The 20,933-nt window shown below is 44.9% G+C and overlaps 1 protein-coding gene across 3 annotated transcripts in view; it reads left to right on the plus strand.

Moving 5' to 3' along the window:
• NEDD9 (neural precursor cell expressed, developmentally down-regulated 9) overlaps positions 1-20,933 on the plus strand; it is a 503,823-nt gene that overhangs the window by 57,137 nt on the left and 425,753 nt on the right. For 2 of the 3 annotated variants that reach the window (XR_009543054.1, XM_060163696.1), the window contains exon 1: positions 9,387-9,552. The exons of the other annotated variant lie outside the window; for it this stretch is intronic. Coding sequence is in view for 1 of the 2 variants with exons in the window: in XM_060163696.1 (XP_060019679.1) it covers positions 9,541-9,552 (12 nt within the window). In the remaining variant the exon portion in view is untranslated. Of the gene's footprint in view, positions 1-9,386; positions 9,553-20,933 lie in introns of those variants that run through there. 3 annotated transcript variants of the gene reach the window in all.

The following is a 20,933-nucleotide window of genomic DNA, read 5'->3' on the forward strand; positions in this document are numbered from 1 at the left end:
ATCTAAAGGTGAGAAGCACGTAGCCTCCACCTTCTAGGGACAGGAGGGCCGTGGCCTTGCTGCTTCTCCCAACCCTCGACCCTTCCTCTGACCAGAAGCTCCACAGGCTGGTTAGAGCATGAGTCATGAGAACCGCAGGCATCAAAGTTCAAGAAAACCCTCGCAAACCTCCCCGCCCTTGTCTACATCCTCTGGTCTAAATCACAGGGTGCCAGGACTTAAGCAAATTAAGGGAACTCGTACATAACATCTGTAAGCCTCAGTGCTGTGAGTGAGTGAGCCTTTAAGTCCTGTGCTTGCCCGTTAGCCGAGCTCCTCTCCTTACAGAGAAGAGAGCTCCTCTGTATTTCCCAGCTCCAGTGGGCAGGAAGGAATGCGCCGTCCACAGGCGCTCGGCAAGTCAAGGGTGGACGCTGGTGTCTCCACAGCCGCCCAGTCTCCGGCCCACGCTGGAAAGGCATTCCTCCGGCAGACGAAATAAAAGAGTGCTGAGAGCTGAAGTGCTTTGTTTGCTTTCTAAAATGAATCAAACTCTTCAAAAGCTTGGATTCAGCAGCGCCGGGTGTGCTGCGTTCCCACATCACATTCCTACCGTCTTGCCCTCCCCACTCCGACCCCAGGCCCTGCATTACTCAGATTCCTTCGACTCCCTCATCAGCGCCAGCTGGCGGCCGCCTGGGCTGCTCAGAAGGGCCGGATGCCCTGGGACAGGGCCTGCTGGACATTCACTGGCCTCAGCTGATGAGGGCGGTGGGGACAGAAAGCAGGGGCCCTTGAAGGACTGGGTCAGCGGGCTCTCGTTGGGCCCCCGGCGGGAAAATGCGTCTCCAAACACTAAAGAAAGGGTTTACCCTGTGCCTCCAGTTAAGTGGCTATTGGGGGTTTGAAACACCGCCCCCCCTTTTCTTCCACACCCACCTCCACCCTGGAGTCACGCTGGATGCCAGATGGGGAGGGTGACTTTTAGCGGCCCATGTGTCTGGAGCATGGTAAAGCTCAGGAGTGGATTGGAAACAGAACATCCAGCCCCATCCGGGAATTTAGGGCACGCAGTCCATAAATCTCTCCGCTCATTCCACCTAGGTGGTAGCAAAGAGTGGAGAGTGGGAAGGGGATGGCAAAGCTCTAGCATAAAGCACCGTGATCTCACGTCCTACCATCTAGAGGGTGATGCTACGTACGCGACGAGGGCTCAGGAAGACTTTTCAGATTTAAGAATACACAAGGGAAGAACAAAAAGTTACCAAGAAGGAAACCATGGCGCCTTTGTCACTGCTTATTTAATACCTATTATGTAGCAATCTCACTGTGCCGGGCCCTGCCTTCAGAAAAGTAGAGGCCGTCTTCCATCCAGTCACGCCACTCCTGTTTATTTGGTCTTGGCAAATCACCTTGACCTTTGTAAAAACCCACAGTCCAAGTTTCTACCCGCAGAAGAGATTTCCATGACAGTTTCATATAACAAATTGTTTATTTGGACAAACTAAAGCGTGCAATAATAGAACACCTCAGGGCTGGAGAAAACAGGAGGGAGCGTTTGCCAGCAGCCTGCACAACTTTACTGCTAAAAACTCCTTCTCTTCTACTGAACTTCGTTCCTTTGTCCAGCTGGATACATATGAATAGTAGCAGTCTAAGCCTTTGCACATTTACGATGATGAATAAACCTAAATCTTTATTACGTGTTTCTAACTTTTCTTATTATTTCACCCCTAAGTTAACTTTCCCAAATCCTTCATATAAAGAAAACACTAAATGGCGCCTCACAAATGCTTGTCATGTTTCACTAGAATTGAGTGGGTTTACTCGACATATAATTTAATCTGTTACGTTTTTTAAGTCCTTTGTGGGGGGGAAAGGTAGTAATTAAGTATTCTAAAGTTATAATATCAGTAGTATGTAGGTGTGTATATATATATCATCAGAAACTTTACAGCTGCACGAGTTTTTCAAAAATCAAGTCAAGGTATTGCCAACAATCGCCCCATTTACAGGAGTCTTTGTAGCATGTTAGTGACACGGTATTACGTGTATTCTTGCAGGGTGTACCAAGGACTCAGAGGGCCCTGAGACACTCAACGTTAGCACTTCACCCTTGATAAAATTAAAAGCCACCTCGTAGAGTCTGGGATGGATGGCAGAGGGCAGTGGGAAGGGGGAAGAGGGTGGTGGACTTTTAAAAGGATGGTGACAGTGACACACTTATAAACTTGACTGAGTGAAAAGGGGCACTCAGACCTTGTAAAGGCTTCATAGTATGGGAATCCACATGTCATGCGTGAAGGTGAAGAAAGACCTGGAGGAACCACTGCTAATCTCTTTAGAGCCCCACCTCACCCCAGGTGGCTCGTCATTGAGCGAAAACAAGAAATAAGTCAGGGAGGAACCAAGGCAGAAGTAATTCAACGATCGTGAGTCAACAACCTTTATAGTAAACACCACCCTCCATCTGCAGAAACTTACGTTAAAACAGTGCTTTGAACACCTTTCAGAAAATGGATATTCTTCCTAGGACACTGCTGTGAAAAGGGGGGGAGATGGGTGGGCTCTGGGTGGCCTTCATGAGGTCTCTTGTGCCAAAATAGGAGTGGAGGGAAAGTGAATGAAAGCTCCACCCCACACACGTAAAGAAGCCTGGAGACTGTTCCGAGCGTCTCTCCAATAACAGACTTTCGTTCATTCCAAGAGCTTGACCCGCTCAACAGATACACGAGGGCAGTTGCCTAGAGTGAGAGGTGTTCTTCCCCTGCCTGCTGAAAAGTGGCTTATTTTTTTCATATTGACATCGATGAAGGCTGGGCGCGTGGACAAGGCCTAGGGCTTTGAGAAGACATAGATGCGATGCAGTTACCTACACAGGTGCAGAAGGGGATACGACAGAAGGAAAGACAGGATCCTCTTCTACACGTTGCTTAAAATCTCACTCTGGGGGAGGCACCCTCACGGGTGAAACAATACAAGGCAATAACTAAGCACTAAATGATATACCACACACAAAACGCTGTATACAGGATCCTATGAGGATCTTTTCTCACTCGTAGATTCCAAGGCCTACAGAATCCAACTGAAAGGGGAGAAGCCGAAGCATCCACAACTGGTTTTTAAAGGAGCTCAGATTTGGGAAGCCCTGACCTAAGCCATAGGTGATGAAAGACACAGGGGGTGCGGGGGTGGGCAATGGGGTAACCAACAATGGAGAGATTTTCTAGAAAAGGATCCATGCAGGAGATGGGGTGCAAACTAGGGGGAAAACGGGATTTAGGTAAGCAGATGATGAAAGGAAGGCAGTCTAGGCAAGAGGGACCACACACACACACACACACACACACACACACACACACACATACACACACAGGCTTGAAAGTATGCGTGAGTAAGATGTGTGTAGTGTGTGTGTGTGCGTGCACTATTAGCCTTAGTCACAACTCCAGAGCAATACATGTTCCTCAGGTACGCTTAGTAGGGTAGAGATGCTAATTTATCAAACTGACAAATGGGGGCTCAGATAATGAAGGCACCCAGAGGAAGCCTGGCAGCCATGTAAGCACACAGACCCGGGAGCCAGAAAGCCTGGGTTCACATGCCAGACCTGCCACTCCCTGGCCTGGACCTTTGTGCAAGTTGTGGAAACCTCTCTGAGTCTCAGTTTGGTTACGTGTAAAACTAGAACGCTACGACCCACCTCATTAGGGTTGTTAGATGAATATTGAGAGAAATGATGTTTGTGACGGCCCAGCACAGGGCCTGGTCCCTGAATGAGCCAGTGGACTGAAGGAGAAAACTCTCAATGGCTCATCTTTGTTTGGGGACGTTTCTGGAGACCTGTAGAATTGAAAAGTTGCTGCCTCGGATTATTTTTTTGAAATAACTTTGTTATAATGAAGATTTTTTTTTGAAATTGGTATCAAACTAAAAATGCTAAAACATGGCTCTAGAGTGGGTATTTCTATGTTGTTTCTCTGTGGCTGTGGCAGAGTCTATACTTATCTGAACTCAGGGATGGATACATCTTGCACTCCTCTAGAGCATGCGTCAGCAAACTTGCTCCAGGGAGGGCCAGATAATACATTTTTTCGGCTTTTCAGGTTTTAACCGCCTCTGTCGCAGCTGCTCAAGTCTGCTGTTGCAGCTCACAGGCAACGTGGAGATGAACGTGTGCGCCTGTTCCAATAAAACTTTATTTAGAGACATCTCATGATGTCTCTAATCCTGCTTTAGATTTTGTTCCAACCACTTAAAAATGTAAAAGCTATTCTTAGCTCGTAGGTCATATAAAAACAGGCGGCCCAGGGGCTTCCCTGGCGGCGCAGTGGTTGAGAGTCCGCCTGCCGATGCAGGGGACGCGGGTTCGTGCCCCGGTCTGGGAAGATCCCACGTGCCGCGGAGCGGCTGGGCCCGTGAGCCATGGCCGCTGAGCCTGCGCGTCCGGAGCCTGTGCTCCGCAAGGCAGAGGCCACAACAGTGAGAGGCCCGTGTAACGAAAAAAAAAAAAAAAAAACAGGCGGCCCACAAGCCGTAGTTATCTGACTGACCTGTGCGCAAGAGCCAGGACTGGCAACAGGCCTGACCTGGTTGTGAAGAGGTGCTTCCTAGCTCAGGGCTAATAAATGTAAACGGCACTCCCGCCCTCAACCGCGAGTTTCCCCACTGCCTTCCTAAGCAACAGGCAGAACCTCAGGATTACACAAGTCCTTTGAAGATGTACAGGTTCTCTTGCTCATTCATTCAGAAGGCATTTCAGCTTCTATAAGGTATAAGCCCGCAGGGCACACAGAGTTGAACAAGATACCAGCTCACCTGGAAGCTGGGGAAACAGACATCAACAAATCATCATGATACAATGTGTCAGAACCTTATGCTAGGGCCCTGGTCCACGTCCAACAGGGGCATAGCACAGGGAGGGAGGGATTCGTTCTGAAAAGGCGAGGTGGGCAGAGTTGGGGGTGTAGACAAGGAAGCACAAAAGAGCAAGTGTTGGCACTGGGCTTGATAGCAGAAGAGTGAAGGGAGGACATTCTGGGCAGAAGGACCCGTCCGTGCAAAGTCAGGACTGTACAGGCGTCTTGGATTCAGTGAGTTCGCCCCTCCACCCTGCCCCAATATGTGGTTACAGTGTGGGATGTGGGTTGCGAGGGGAGGTGAGATGAGGCCAGAGAGTGAGGGTGGGCTCCGATTATAGTCCAGCCCAAAGCGTGTGGATCCTGTTTTTAAGGCATTGGAGTGTTCCTGGAGGTTTTTAAACATAGTAGTAACGTGATCAGCTCTATTCCAGAAACTAAGCAGGTAGCAATATGGAACATAGAGCAGAACAATTTCAAGCAGGGTAACTAAAAGGAGTGGCTGGAATAAATCAGACAGGAGATACAGAGGACGGACCTAAAGCACTGTCTGTGGTTAGGATGCAAGCTGGTGGCCCCCGGGCAGGGCACCCCCAGAGCAGCAGCTCCGTCCTCTCTACCAGGGGCTGGACTGGACGATTCCCAAGGTTGCTTTCTGCCCTCGCAGGCTCTGACTTGCCCCTTCACTCTCAGCGAGCAGCCATATGGGCTCCTCCTAAGTTGTGGACGGAAGAATCTCTTCCCTCTAGCATCCTCTCTGAGTTTTTGCTGTATCCGCACCAGTGCCCAGCGGCAGCTGGAAAATGGTTCGGATGGCATCTGTGCCATCTCCCTTGCTCCGGCCTGCACGGGCGTCTGGGGAGGCCAAGAGAGTGCTGGTGAGCACACGTTAGTGTCCGAGCCCTGGGGTCCTGACCCATTTTATGAGGCTACCCATGGGAGCATTAGGGTGGCTGCATAAACCAATCGACGGTGTTTTTATAGCACAATTTAAACAGTGTCTTTTCATCCAAAAGGTCAGGTGACATAGATGGAGATATAGATGGAGAGGGGGCTGCTTCTGTATTCATTGAGAGCATTTGTGTTTCCCCAAAGGGTTCTGAAGGAAACAGAGCAGATGACACTAATAAAGTGACATCTATCAGCATTATGTAAGCTGCATTAAGAAAGAGTTCAATATTTATTAACTAATAGTCTACGGTCCCTGAGTGTTTAAACAAACCAAGGGTAAAAACAGAGAAATAGATCATATCATTCCCTGCTCAAAACGTTCCCGTGACTTCCTGTCACACTCAGGAGAAAATCCAAATGGCTGTCACCTCCCTCTCTCCCTCCGTCCCCTGGGTACCCCTCTCTGGGCAAGCTGGACTGCTCACTGGTCTTAAATACACCAAGCTCACTTGTATCTTGGGCCCTTCCCATGGGTCACTTCCTCTGTCTGGAACATTCTTTCCCCAGATCTTTGAGTGGATCCCTCACGTTGTTCAGATGCCTGCTTCAATATTACCTCCTCAGAGGGCCTTACATGACCACTCACTCTAAAATGAGACTCTCCTCACCCACCTTGGTCTGTTTTCCTCTAGCAATTTTTCCTGCGTCATTTTTCTTCATGGCATCTACCACACCAAAACTGTACTATATATTTCTTTAATTTTTGTCCTCCACTCCTACTAGACTGTAAGCTTTGTGAGGGTAAGACCTTTAACTGGGCTGTTGTTGTATTCTCCCTACCTAGAACAGCCGTGGCACGTGGTTGGTTCTGAATTGATATTTGTTAAATTAGAAAGCTGCCCGGTGATAGGATGGCACAGAGATGGAGGGATTCCTCCATCATTTTCTGAATGCCCACCACATGTATAATATCGATAATAGTCTAATAGTGATAATAGTTATAATTAACATGATCATTTAAAATTAATTTATATCATATAACAATAATAATATAATGATAAATGATGTTAATGTTATATGATATAGTAATAAAATAATGTATAATAAATTTAATATTAAAATAATAATTAATAATGTAATAATACTAATAAGCCATCATTTACTAAGGTCTTACTGTCTGCCAAATACTATTAACTTCTATCTACATTAGTTCATTTAGTCCTCATTATAACGCTAGCAGGTTGATACTATTGTCTATTTTACACTTCAGGACACCAAAATTAGGAAGTTAGAAATTTGTTGAGATTCTAACACACGTTTAACTGACTCCAACACCCTCATGCTTTTCTCTATATAACTAACAATACAGCAACCCAAACCACCTTGAAATAAACTTCAGGTAGGTTTTCAGGTATATTCTGTACAGGACAGAAACAGGAGAGCAGGAGAGCCACTTGGTGTGAGTTAAGCTTTTACCTAGAGAAAGAAAGAGCCCTGGCATATGCTTTGGGAAACTTTTTAAAAGCATTAAAAAGGGGTGAGATAGTGTTCACTATTCAGTGGTACTCATCAAACAAAACAGAAGGCGGATTCAGCTTTACTGCTTAGGATGCCAAAGGAATGTTATCTAGATCTCCTGGAGGCCACAAGACTCATCTTACAGATGAGAAGGCCTTTGACTTATCCAGGCAGACACCAAAAACAATTTCCTGCCAGCTAGACTCTCACATAAGTCTGTGGGACCCTTAGGAAGATCCTTGCAGTGTAATATGTCTCATGCTTAATGTGTATTCAGAAGGACCTTGCAAAATCACTCAGGCTCATTTTCACTCTAAGGCTAAATGAGGGAAAGAGGTCGAGTGGAGGTCCCAAACCTGTGTGTCAACCTCACTATGACCACCTTGGTGGTGGTGGTGGGGGGGTCCTGTCCAGGGAATAAGTGCCACATTAAACAGTGATCTAAACTCTGAGCCCTGTACCCTGTATCCGGAAACCACTTTTGTAGGACAGCTGCTCTCCTGTTCTTTTTGCTTAGATCATAAAAGTAGAATTTTTTAAAATAAATTTATTTATTTATTGTTTTGTTCTGTTTTTTTATTTTTGGCTGCATTGGGTCTTCGTTGCTGTGCACAGGCTTTCTCTAGTTGTGGCGAGCGGGGGCTACTCTTCATTGCGGTGCGCGGGCTTCTCATTGCAGTGGCTTCTCGTTGCGGAGCACGGGCCCTAGGTGCACAGGCTTCAGTAGTTGTGGCTCACGGGCTCTAGAGCGCAGGCTCAGTAGTTGTGGCGCACGGGCTTAGCTGCTCGGCAGCATGTGGGATCTTCCCGGACCAGGGCTCGAACCCATGTCCCCTGCATTAGCAGGTGGATTCTTAACCACTGCACCACCAGGGAAGCCCCATAAAAGTAGAATTTTAATCCATTGGGAATTGGGAAGGAAAAAAAATCAAACTGATTCTGATCCAACTCAGGAGAAAAATAAAGGCTGATTTTTCCATCCAAGTCGTGTAGTCTAGTTGGAGTCCTTCCCATTCAGGGACAGCTATTGTCTGCACTCATCGAGTCTCAATCCTGAGGTCCCATGAAAAGGAATTTTCCCCTCACTGCTCCATTCCTCAGAAGAGTTGCTGAAGATGACCATTTCTGTTCTCTCCTGGGTGATCCTCTCTCTCTATAGAAAGCATGAAGTTGAACCAAATGCTCTGTGCTTCACTGGGAAAAGACTGAGTTTTTTTAACTAGGCTCGTCAAACAGTGGGCATGTTTTGTTCCCTGGATAATAAGTGTTGGTGGGTTAATGGGTCATCTTCAAGAGAGAGGTCAGAAGGAAAAACTGCAGTGTTCAAAGCTGGAACTAGAAATGCCAGCCATCAAAGAACACAGTACTTGGTGAACAGTGATGATGTATAGGGCGTGCACTGGCCAGCCCCATCTAAGAGGTCACAGCTAACCTTTATCCTCAGCAAAACCAGAGAAGGTCTACTGAATGTGGGTGACACTCAACTCTGTGAGGCCCTCGTGAGAAGCCGGCCAGGGAATCCCTGGTGCCTGAGCTACCAAGTTCCTTTTCACTGAGGGAGAATTGTATTCTGGCTCCTTGCAGACTGACATTGCAAGTACTTTGAACATTGAAAAGAACAAAAAAAGCAAACAGCCGCAAGAAAGGGGAGGGGAGGGAGGAGAGAAAGAGAGAGAGAGATATCAGCAGGGGTAGTTAGTAAAAAGGGGCCCGGAGACAGAAAACCTTTTGTTCCCCGAGTTTGTTTCATGTAGAGATTGTGAGGTGAACGGCTTTGAAATGAAATGGGTTTATGAAGGAGTTGCTAGGTCACAGGAAGCGCGACTGTCAGACCGCTTTCTGAATTCCATTTCTTTAAAATTTGGGTTAAGCTTAAAAAGAATTTATCTCCTTTTCCAGGGGTTTTGGGGGTGGGGGTGGAGTAAGGTTCGGGAAGGTTCCTGACTTTATTTTCCACCCTTTCTGACAATGTAAAAAGAAATGATCACATTACAAGTTCTTTGTCAGTTTTCAGGAGTTAAGGGTGGGCGGAGCGTCCGCATTACCTTGGCCCACTAGCCAATGGCGGGGCGGTATGCAAATTAGCTCAGTGCTCGGCCTGCCTCAATCAAAACAGTGAGCTCAGAGGCTTGGCGGGCGTAGCGGTGCCGGAGCTCCGCGCTGCGCTGACAACTGGCTGCAGCTGGGCCGTTCTCACTTTCATTTAGCCCAGCGCTCGATGGAGGGGCGGACACGCCAGTGCTTAATGCAGTCTAACTAGTGTAGGAAAACGCCTCAATTCACCGCTGCCGAGATGAAGTATAAGGTAAGAGAGTGCCTTTTACAAGTTTCCGTGTGTGTGTGTGTGTGTGTGTGTGTGTGTCCGTCCGTCTGTCCTCTGCAGGACAGCTCCTCTGCAGGGACCCCTACTGTGCCCGACTGTGTTCTGTTTTGAGATGGGTCTCAGTCACTGGGGTTGGCATACAAGCAGGCAGGCAGAGCTCCAGCCTCTAAGACCCACGCCGGGAGCTCACAGCACACCCGGTCCACCTCCCCTGAAAGTCTGGCGGAGCTGCAGTGGGCACGGTAGATCAGAGGGTGTCTAACTCCATGCGGAGCGCCCCTTAGCTCAGCACTCCGCGCCCGGGCCTGGCCGCCACTGTCCCGGGAGACGTAGTAAGAAAGGAATCAGAACTGCTGAGCCTCTCAGCCTGGCTCTTAAAGCAGTTTTCAGCCTTTGCTTTAAAGCGTTTGCTTCGGGAAGCAGTTTGCCATACGTACTTTTAGTGGAAGAAGTTCAAAGCCCCAGGTACCCTTATACAGCTGATGATGGAGAATTTTGACATCCATAAATGACATTGGATTCAGAACCAATGAGTACTTGCCATTTCTTGAAAACACTTTCCTTGGCGTTTGAATGGACTGAGGGTCTGAAGGCTCCAGCGAGCTTATTGTCTCTGAAACTCATAGTGGTGTCAGAACACTCAGCAGCATATTTTCCCAAGCATTTCGCACCTTTGTGTGTTTATTCTCGGCAAAAGGATTACAACTTATTTAGAATATCCCCTTTTGTCTAAGTTGCCCCCATCTAACCAGGCAAGCAGCTTCCAGAGACCCTCTATTCAGAGCAGATTGCAAGGGATTGGATATGAATTTTGCTTGGAGGATGACTACGTGTGTTTTAGAATAGATACAGTCCCGGTGCGTTTAAACAAACATGCTGTTGTTGAAAGGCGTTTAGGCCAGGTGGTTATGCTTTGGGATTGGCAATTTGAGTTACCTGTCTGACCTTCAAGATTGTGCTAGCTGAGAGCTACTTGGCTTTCTTTCTGAATTACCTAGGTTCTGGCTCATCCTTTTTTAATGTGAGGTTGTAAATACTCAGTTCTGGCTAATAGCCGCTGGCTAACCTCAGTGATAAACCTGTTATTCAAAAGCTATAAATCTTGTTCAGTAGCTCTAAATCTAACTGTTGAAAGTCTCTATTGTGATGCATGAGTTATAGCTCTCCTTGGAAAGGTTAGAACTCTCTGAAAGCAGAGGTATCAGTTAGCACTGTACTATCAGCTTTCCATTTTCTACCTCAATAGGAGAGATCAGGGGAATGGATAATCCTGAAGATTCTTAATATTTTTGACTTCAGGATGCAACCAGAAACAAATCCTTCTACCTGGCAGGAAAGCTCTTTTTCTTGAAATGGCTCACCCGTATTTCCACAGTTCCCTTATTTAGAACAGTGATAGGATATCATAATGTCCTATCTCCAGATATTACTTAGCCTTCAGTGAATTTTTGCCCCTCTTCTGCCTATTGTGAATGCCTTTAGTTTCATAAAAACCAGCTTGAAGGGGGAAAAAAGAGAAAAGACGTTCCTACATTTATTATTGGAAAGTATAAATGGCTGTTTTTAACGTTGAGTGCCGCAACCTGGAAAGTGACAGAAAAGTCTAAAGTCACTTTTATTCAGCGACCTCATCATGTTTAGTTTTACTTTTGTGGAAAGAAAACATCACAGCAGCTGACGCTGTGAACTGTGATTGCCGTTCATGGGGAAAACCTGCCTCTCTGCCGGGTCTTACCAGTGCCGAGCACCCTGCCAAGTGTTGTAAATGTATGATTTTTATTAGCTTGCGCACGTCTTCACCAGCAAAACTACTGACTTCCCCAACTAACCAAATGACAGATTGACACCTTGTGGTGACTATAAAAGGAACCAATAGCTGAAGCAATCTACTTTCCCTTTCTCATAAAGCCTATTTTCTCTCAAGTTAATGATGGACTTTGTTTCAGGAGAGGATTTTGTAATTTTAAGTAGAGGAGGTGGCACAAAGGTAGACGAGTGATAAATAACAGTTCTTAAGACTCACCAGGCCAATACAGAATTCCATATTTAAATCTCCAATTAACTCCATGAGGTGGTGTTAATACTTCATACTCATTTTCAAATGTGGAAATTGTGGCAAAGAGAGGGTAAGTAATTTATCCAAAGCCACACAGCTAAAAAGTGGAGGAGCTGGGATTTGAACCAAGATGATCTGGCTCCAGAACTTGTGACTTTAAACCACTATTAAAGAAAGAACTCTCTGTGACCTCCCTAAAATGTGCTGTGTGACTGGTGTTTTCTTCTCCCAGGAAGTTTAAGACTCTATGTCATCTAGAGTATTCCTGCACATCAAGGTAACGATTATATAAAAGACCTTTCGTGCTTATTGAATAAATCATAAGAACTCAAGAAAAAGTATTCCTGCAGAATAGATTTTTTTTTTTTAAGACAGTAACTCTACAAAGCAAAGTGAAATGCATGTTTGGTAGTGTTGTTTAATTCGAGCCACTTAGGTAGTAAAACCAGATAATTATTAGATTGTAAAATCCTGGAGTCAGGAATTACCTTTTAGACACGATATTGCTCTAAACACTATAAATGTAGCACAGTCAGACTTAAAAATACTCACTGAGAGATTTATAATCCGGCCACTCTTAAGATATTTTTTATATACATTTATTTATTTATTATTTTTGGCTGCGTTGGGTCATTGTTGCTGCGTGCGGGCTTTCTCTAGTTGCGGTGAGCAGGGGCTGCTCTTCGTTGCGGTGCGCGGGCTTTTCATTGCGGTGGCTTCTCGTTGCGGAGCATGGGCTCTAGGCGCGTGGGCTTCAGTAGTTGTGGCACACGGGCTCAGTTGCTCCACGGACCTGTGGGATCTTCTCAGACCAGGGCTCGAACCCGTGACCCCTTCGTTGGCAGGCAGATTCTTAACCACTGAGCCATCAGGGAAGTCCCTAAGGCTTTTTTTTTTTAACCAGATTATCTGGTTTGGCTACTTCAGGGATCATAACTAGAGAACAACCAAGCCTCCCCTCATTCTGAACTTAACACACAGCTCCAGCTCAGCCAGCTTATATTTATGGTAATCTTGAGCACTGTGGAATGCAAGCTATTGCTCTGGTGAATTTTTTTTGGTTAGCCTATATCTAGTCTATTTCAATTGCATTGTATGTATTTTTATTTGTTCACAGGAAGGGTGCAGTCACTCTCATATGCACGTAAAGTTCCATTTCTTTTTAAAGGATTCTGTCTGAGGCTCGCTGACAGTAAATTGCGGGGGACTTCATTTATCAAGAATTTTCCCCAAGCTCCTTGGAACATACACAGCACGTTCTGGATACTGGGGTTGAGGGCTGTGCCTCGGTGGCCGTGGCTTGCTCAGGGAAAGCTTCCCTCCTGAGGGTCTGGGGGTGGGTTATCGCTGCTGTCTGCCAGGAGGGTAATTGGAGGGTGGGTACACAGCTGTGTTTGAGCAGAGGCCCGAGGCCCCACCCACGTTGTGCAGGCCCAGGCCTGGTCAGTGCCCCACGGGCCCGGCCTGTTTGATCTCTAATAGCTGAGCAGCTTCTGTGGCCAAATTTCTGTACCCTGTGTGCCTACATTAAAATGCTAAATTACTTCTCTAGTCTGCCATTCAGCAAACTCATTCATGAACGTTCCGACTGAACGTTAGAACAGGTAGAGCTTAGAACACAAGTAAGAAAACTACATTCTGAAATTCAGATTCCTGCGTCGTGGATGAACATGGTAAAGTAGGTTAGGGAAACCAGAAAGTGTGTACAATGAAAAGCTTTCTAGGGGACTTTGAACATATTTTTATTTTCTCAAGGTGGCTTGAGAACATTTGATCAGGTGTCTTTGATTGAGTCAGCATGGTCATTTATAATGCATATAATTTCTGATTCTTTCCTGGCTTCAACATTTTGGTTTTAAATTTTTTATTCTCTTCTAAATGATGTGTTGCACACCCTCCAAATGAGGGACTCCTGCCCCCTGCCTCCTTTTTAAAACTTATGTGAGATCTATGCATTTAAAAGCACCAAAAGATGCTTTGAAAAAATTATTTGGTTACATATTTATTTCTTAACTGAGCAAACCCATTTTCAGAGCTAAACGATTTACGTATACAGAAATCAGAGTCTTTGTAGAACTGAAGGTGTTCTGAGAACACCGATCTAGCAGGTTGCACAGTAACGAAGATTCCTTCAGCATCCTTTTCTTGCTGGAATATACATCAGTCCTCTTCTGAGAATTCATCAGTGGCTTCCACTCTGCGCCCCCCCCCCACTTCTAAAGAAACTTCCTCTCCACTTTTCAAGTCTCTTTGCCAATTCCATCCCCTTTTGTGCCCTTATGACCTCATCGTCTCTCTCTCTTTTTTTTTTTTTTGCGGTACGCGGGCCTCTCACTGTTGCGGCCTCTCCCATTGCGGAGCACAGGCTCCGGACGCGCAGGCTCAGCGACCATGGCTCACGGGTCCAGCCGCTCCGCGGCATGTGGGATCTTCCCCGACCGGGGCACGAACCCGTGTCCCCTGCATCGGCAGGCAGATTCTCAACCACTGCGCCACCAGGGAAGCCCATCTCTCATTTTTTTCATTCAAGCATTCTCTATGCTTCTCTAATACCGACTTCTGTAGGGCTTGCCTCCCCACCTACACAGACGTGGCACACTTAAAGCACAGTCTGTACCCCCTACCTCCCTCCTCTCTTTGGACTCTGCTATGGGAAATCTTGGTCCTTTGTTGCTCCCATTCATTTGCCCCTGTCTCTTTGTGCCTACGTGACTTGGTTCGTGTGTCACTTGCCGTGAGTCAAACCCCCTCATCCATCCACTCTATAAGAGAATCAGAAGACTAAACCTTTGTCTCCCTGACTGTCCTATAATCCCTACAATAGGCTTTCTGTTTCTCACCGCTGCCCTACTCTGTTAGCACTACCTTACTCATTAACCTCTTTCAATCAAATCACTATCTAAATGATACCTGGAACTCACATAGGTTGCCCACTGGGGCTTTCCAGTTTTAGGTAAGCCCCACTGAATACGAGAGACTCACCCTTTATTTGTATGTAGTGGCAGATTGACAGACAAGTCCCTTGAATAAAAAGTATGATCCAGGATCTGTTGTGGCCTTGGGGGTGGGAGGCAGAGGTAGGGACTTGGTCTCTTCTGTGTTCTTGCAGTAGAGACAAGATAGAGTATGAGGTTTGGGGAAAGGCATTTCTGTTTCCTGTGACGTGATGCTCTGTAACCTTGGGCAAGTTAAGCTCTCTGGGCCTCAGTTTTCTTATCTGTAAAGTAGGGATAATAACTCATAGGATTGTTCTAAAGCCTAAGCAAGACATTTTCCATGGTAAGGTATTTACCATGGCTCCTGCATAATGGAAGCAGACAGTGCTAGTCGGCCCCAGCTCTCCTTATATAAGTAGGTGCCCAATAGATGTTGAAAGGATAGTGTGGACTCAAGACTTGGTGACAGGATTATGTCAAAACCCCAGTCACTAGGTTAAGATAATCGAGTATTATTGAATACTCCATGGGCCTGGAGATGTCTTGCAAAAATGCAGATGCCAGACATAGGGATTTACCAGTACACCTCTGTCCCCACTTGCTAATATTTTAATGACTTGGTATCTTCATTGTTATTAATAAGATTTGATATTCCTGAAATTGTAGGACCTTGCTCACAGTAGCTACTCAACAAACATTGAATTGAATGTTGAATTACATATAATACTTACACAAATAGCCGTTAAAAGAGTCTCGCTGTATGGCAAAGTGGATTTTGTTTCCAATCCCACTTTTGTTACTTCCTAACAGTATAATTTTAGGCAAGCTACTTCAGGTCTCCATTTCCTCATTTATAAAATGGGAGTAATAGTACCTGTCTCATCAGATAGTTGTAAGGATATAATATATGAAAATCATCTGTTTCTAGTACATAATAAGCATTTTAAAATGGCAGGTATTATATGATGCATTATAAGATACATACAATATATATACTCAGACATATAGGTGCAGAAGCATTATATGTATAAAAATGTAAGAGGAAACCTTTGCTACAATTGTTTATCCACAACAAAACTGGTACCGAGGGAAAGAGAAAGTCATGACTGTAAAAAATCAAAGGTGAAGTGCACAGGAGGTGAGTGGGGCTCAGGGAAACCATATCTCTAGCCTACTGCCGTCAGTTAGAGTGATGGAGATGTAAAGGAAGAGGCGTTGGTGATCTATTTTTAGATCATTTTAGGGTTAGAAAGAAACTTAAACAAATTGGTTTGAAATCCCAGCCCCTGGGACCGTGGAATTACTCTGCAGTAACATATAGACGTAATTACCAAGGCTCCTTGCCAAGATAAACACAATGGTGCCACTGGGAAGAAATCCTCTATTTCCAACTTAAAATGAAGAGAATAGCTACCAGTTACCTAGGCAATGGATGACTGCAAAGAGTATGGGCACGGAAAAGGGACCCAAAAAATAAAACAAAAAAACCCTGTTTATACTTTGTCAGCAACACCCCGTCCGTCTTATTTACTTTGAACATTCCAGTCATCCCCCTGCGGGAATTCTTACTAGTTAATGAGGACGCCGCAGGCCTGGGGAACATTACAGCTTAGCTGCAAAAGACTGTCTTCCTGAGGAATCTTCATTTTAAGATAAAGGCCTTATTGGTGACCCTTTCCACTCTCCACTGGAAAGAGTGATTCAGAAGGTCGACAATGTGATCTAGGTGAATTGAGGCAAATGCTTTGAGGAAGATGGAACAGGCACTCCAGAAAATAGAAGTAGTGATGGTGTGTGACCGTGAGTTTTCATGGTTGAGATGGAGGGTGGGACAGCTGATCATGGAGATAATGAAATTGCCAGTGCAGTGTTTTCAAATACATATACTTGGGCCTCACCATGGATTACTAAATACAGGTTTATTCTTTAAAAAAAAAAAAAAAGCTAGTCCCTTACCCTCAACCTCTTCCCCAATTAATTTAGCAATTAATTGTGCTAAATGGTATTTAGGTAGGTGGTTCATGAGCCTTATTCAAAGGCTGGGTTCACTCACATGGAGGCATCTTATTTCTTTGCAGATCTTGGTGTGTATGTTGCAAATGAGAATTCCTCCTGATAGTTCTAATATGTCAAGGTAATAGTTATGTTACCAAAAATTGTTCCTTATGTGGAACGTTGATGTTTATGATTACCAGAAATAAAGACTGATCAACCGTGAATATGTAAAAGTGCAAGCACTGCACCAAAACGTTTGATAGCTCATTTTGAATTTAATTCCTTTCTTTGCTCTTTGTGTGTGTGGCCAGGGGTGGCGGGGGGGGGGGCGGAGGGGTGTGTGTGTGGGAGGGTGTTATTTGTGAAACTCAGTAGAAAGTTGCAACCACCAAAAGGCATAAATGGTTAGGATTTGAACCAGATCTTTCTATTTAATTAAAGCAATATTTATTTAGACAGTATGATGTCATTAATATTTTTGCTAATTTATTTTAGTTATGCTGTCTCTTGTATGAATTAGCCTTAATCTCATTGATTTGTGGTCGTCAGTTTATTGCCCTTAATTTAGCACCTCACTCCCACAGAAGATGGGGCTGACTCAGGACTCAGGCGTCTCTGTCCCCAGGCTCTGTGCTCTACTGAAAGACTGAGCTGGGATTCCGTCCCCCAGCCCCCAATAACCATAACAAGCAATGCCAGCCACTGGGAAGTCAGGAAAGTGGACTTCTAGACACTCCAGGCTTCTAACAGGACATGTCAGTGATCTGTCCATGAGTTTGTTGTTACTGTTTTTTGTTTGTTGTTATTAATCATCCGTGGTATGACTTAGAGTTAGCAGGAAATGGCTTGAGTGGACCAGCAGTGCTGCAGAACCATCACAACAGCATTGGTAGAGCAAAATTTTGACATCTTTTTTTCCCTTGAGTGCTCCTCTGGGTTAGAACTTGCATGTTATTCTCTGATTCTCCAATCTTTTCCACTCAGAGCTAAGTTCAATGAGCATCCCCTTAAATGGTGGGGAGGGTAAAGGAAGGGGGTGATAGGAACACAGTTAGCCCAGTGGCATTCACTGTGAAGCTGGACTGCTTGACAGTCTCACAGAGGCCAGCATGCCCTTGGAATAGATCTCGTTCCCTTATAAAGATCATCTTGTCAATGAGAGAACAGTCCATTGACTAAACCTAAGATTCTTATCAGTACTTATCAGTTTTCCTCCCAAATCCTAAAGTCAGCCAAGGTAGATCCATTAGCAAGATATATACTTGATGCCTGTCTTTTATTTTTAGTTTAAAATATAGATCATTTCTGTAGGTATGTATCCATGTTTCACAGACCCCAAAGTGGGACAGATGGTCTGACAATGGGAAGGATATTTGAAACGGGGACCGTCTTGGAAAGTTTAGGAACACATGGTCGTTCTAGCTGCTTCAGAGATCAATCAGCCATCGAAAGCATTATCCCTTTTGCCTTATGCCAGGCTTTTATCTAACTTGTTTTCAGCTTCTTATCAGGAAATTATCTAAGAGGCTTTTTTAAAGTGGATTCCGGCAAATTTTTTATATTTACCTGTAAATACTATTTACCACGTGACATTTGCTGGTACATAATGAGGCGGTCCTTTTCTTTCTCCTTGCAGGAGTAGGAATCTTTAGCAATGAAGGAAAGCCCGTTTTGAAATATGGACTGTGCAGAGAACACCTGAGAGCACTAGGCAGCGAGGGGGATTGTGTTTCAGTTGCTCTTGTTGAAACCTGGCAGGATAGCTCTGTGCCTCACAGCCTGCAGCGTCTGTATCCAGCCTCCTACCTCCCTTATTAAGATCTTAATTACAGATGCAGCCTACTTCATTGCTGGAGGGAAAGAATTTAGTTTCTCTGAACTGTGTCTGTTTTTTGGTGTGGCAGGTGTCATCATCATGAGATCATTTCTGGTTTGTTTTCTTTCCCCGGAGGAATTTTTTTTGGGGGGGGAGGAGTACAGTTCTTAAGACAGAACTTCATGAGCTCATCATAGTGCAGTAATCATAACCGTGCTTTGATTTTACAGAGACCCTTTCTTCTGAAGATATCAGAGTCTTTTGCATGTATAGTTTCATGACTCCTCGTGATATTATTATAAAGAACGTGTTCATTATCCCCATTTTGCAAATGGGGAAACAGAGGCATAAAAGGCAGTGCTTTCATTGTCATTAGTCTTACAAGATGAGGACCAAGATTAGACTCTATTAATTTAACAGTGTCATGTCCATCCCTCTATCCGGGGTTTCTCCACCCCAGCACTATTGACATTTAGGACTGGCTGATTCTTGGTAGTGGGGACTGTCCCTTGCATTGCAGGATGTTTGGCAGCATCCCTGGCCTCTACCCACTAGATGCCAGTAACACACACACACACAGTGTGACAACCGAAAATGTCTCTGAACCTTGCCAAATATCACCTGGGGGGACAAAATCCCCCCCCTAGTGAAAAATCACTGGCATAATCTCCCCTATTTCCTTCTGCTTAAAAATAATTACCTCACTGGTTTTATGTAATAGAAGCCCAAAAATGCAATCATAAAGCTGCTTGCCATAATCTTATCATGACCGAGGTTGGGCTTAATGTTAACGGTTCCTAACCAAAAGGAAGCTTCCTCTTCTATGCTTAGTGCGAATTTGTTCAAGTGAATACCACAAAATACTAAGAAGCATAGGGTCTCACTAGGTCACGTGTAAACCATCAGACCATCGCGAAGGCAGCCTGAATCCTCTGAAGTCTTCCTTTGGCTTTATTTTCCTAATAGTCCACCTGTTATATATAAAATATATAAATAAATAAAATAGCTTTCTTCAGGGCCCAGTTCCAAATGCATGTTCCATTAATAATGGGCCTTGAAGAACACTGTTTTATTCTCAAACTGCTGTGGCATATGTACATGTAGGAGCTTGTCTATATCCCCAGCCACTAAACAATTTCATTAGTTTCATTCTGAGGTTTTCTTCTCCTCCATTTGCTTCTGCCATCTTTCCTCTCTCTTCTAGCTGAGAAGCTGCAGCTTCTAAAAATGCTTTCTTGGGACTTCCCTGGTGGTGCAGTGGATAGGACTCCACGCTCCCGATGCAGGGGGCCCGGGTTCGATCCCTGGTCAGGGAACTAGATCCCACATGCATGCCACAACTAAGAGTTCGCATGCTGCAACTAAGGGGCCTGCCTGTAGCAACGAAGACCCGGCACAACCAAATAAATACATAAATATTAAAAATTCTTTCTTGAGGCAACTCTGCAACTGCAGTGCTGACAGTATACGATTGTACACACCCTCTCGGCCAAGTGTGCGAATCCATTTTTTAAAACTCTTTGAGGACCTCACAAGTTAAGTAGGATAATAGCAGTCAGGCACCAAACCTAGTTCAGGGGTCATCTAAAAGAGTTCCAGTGAGGGGTGATGTCCAAGTTACATCACTTGGGTTCTGGCTGGGAGGCAGATGAGGGTTGCTAGTATGTGTACATATTGGCACTCGTGGGTTTAGATATAACTTCATACCTTGGGGGTTGCATACCTTGATGTAGGAAGATAAGATATATGGGAATGTAAAAATAGGAAGATCTTTCCCTTCTTTCAGATACTTTATTAGATGTTAGAACTTGTGTGTTTTGACTATTGAGAAATGATACAGTTTTTGGAATATACTGTAATATTTGTGGGCTAGAGTCTCCTACTCCTTTATAACTTAATTCTCGTTTCACTTCCCCAAGTACCTGGATGTTAGAGGGATTTGTCTAGACAGGCAAATAGAAGTGATTTGATGCTAATACTGTAATGTTGGCTGAAATCCAGATGGTTGTTTTACCATTAATAAACCTATCTTTTGGGTGAGTGGGTGTCAGACCTTCATCATTATATGGCGCCTGTCAGATTTATCTAGGGACAGACCCTGAAAAGCGTTTGTGCCTGCCCCGTGTTTTTGATCCTTTGCCAATACACTATGCTTAAATCTATCAAAACCAGGCAACCTGGGACAAATGCTTATAAATTCTGAGGCTTAATAGCAGCGTTACTAAATTCTAAGATGGAGAAGGTTCTCAGGAAGCATACCCTAGTCCAGTGGAAAACATTCCTAGATTAAGAAGGGAACCAGATGCTAGTTCTGGCTCTGCTGCTGATATAATAAGAGACCCTCTGGGCGGTAGAACAAGAAGACTGGGCGAGAGTGATCTCTGGGATCCCTTCGTAGTCTAATATTCTAGCCTAGTCGGTCTGGTCAAGCCATGGGTGACTTCTGGTTCTAAGTACCCACAGAAACCTAGGTGTTCTCCCACCGTCTTTCAGACCCTCAGGAGTTACTCAAGAAAACCCCAAAGACCACAGAAGAGTGGAGAATTGAGTTCTTCAAGAC

Source organism: Lagenorhynchus albirostris, chromosome 10, assembly GCF_949774975.1.
Source record: "Lagenorhynchus albirostris chromosome 10, mLagAlb1.1, whole genome shotgun sequence".
Lineage (NCBI taxonomy): Eukaryota > Metazoa > Chordata > Mammalia > Artiodactyla > Delphinidae > Lagenorhynchus > Lagenorhynchus albirostris.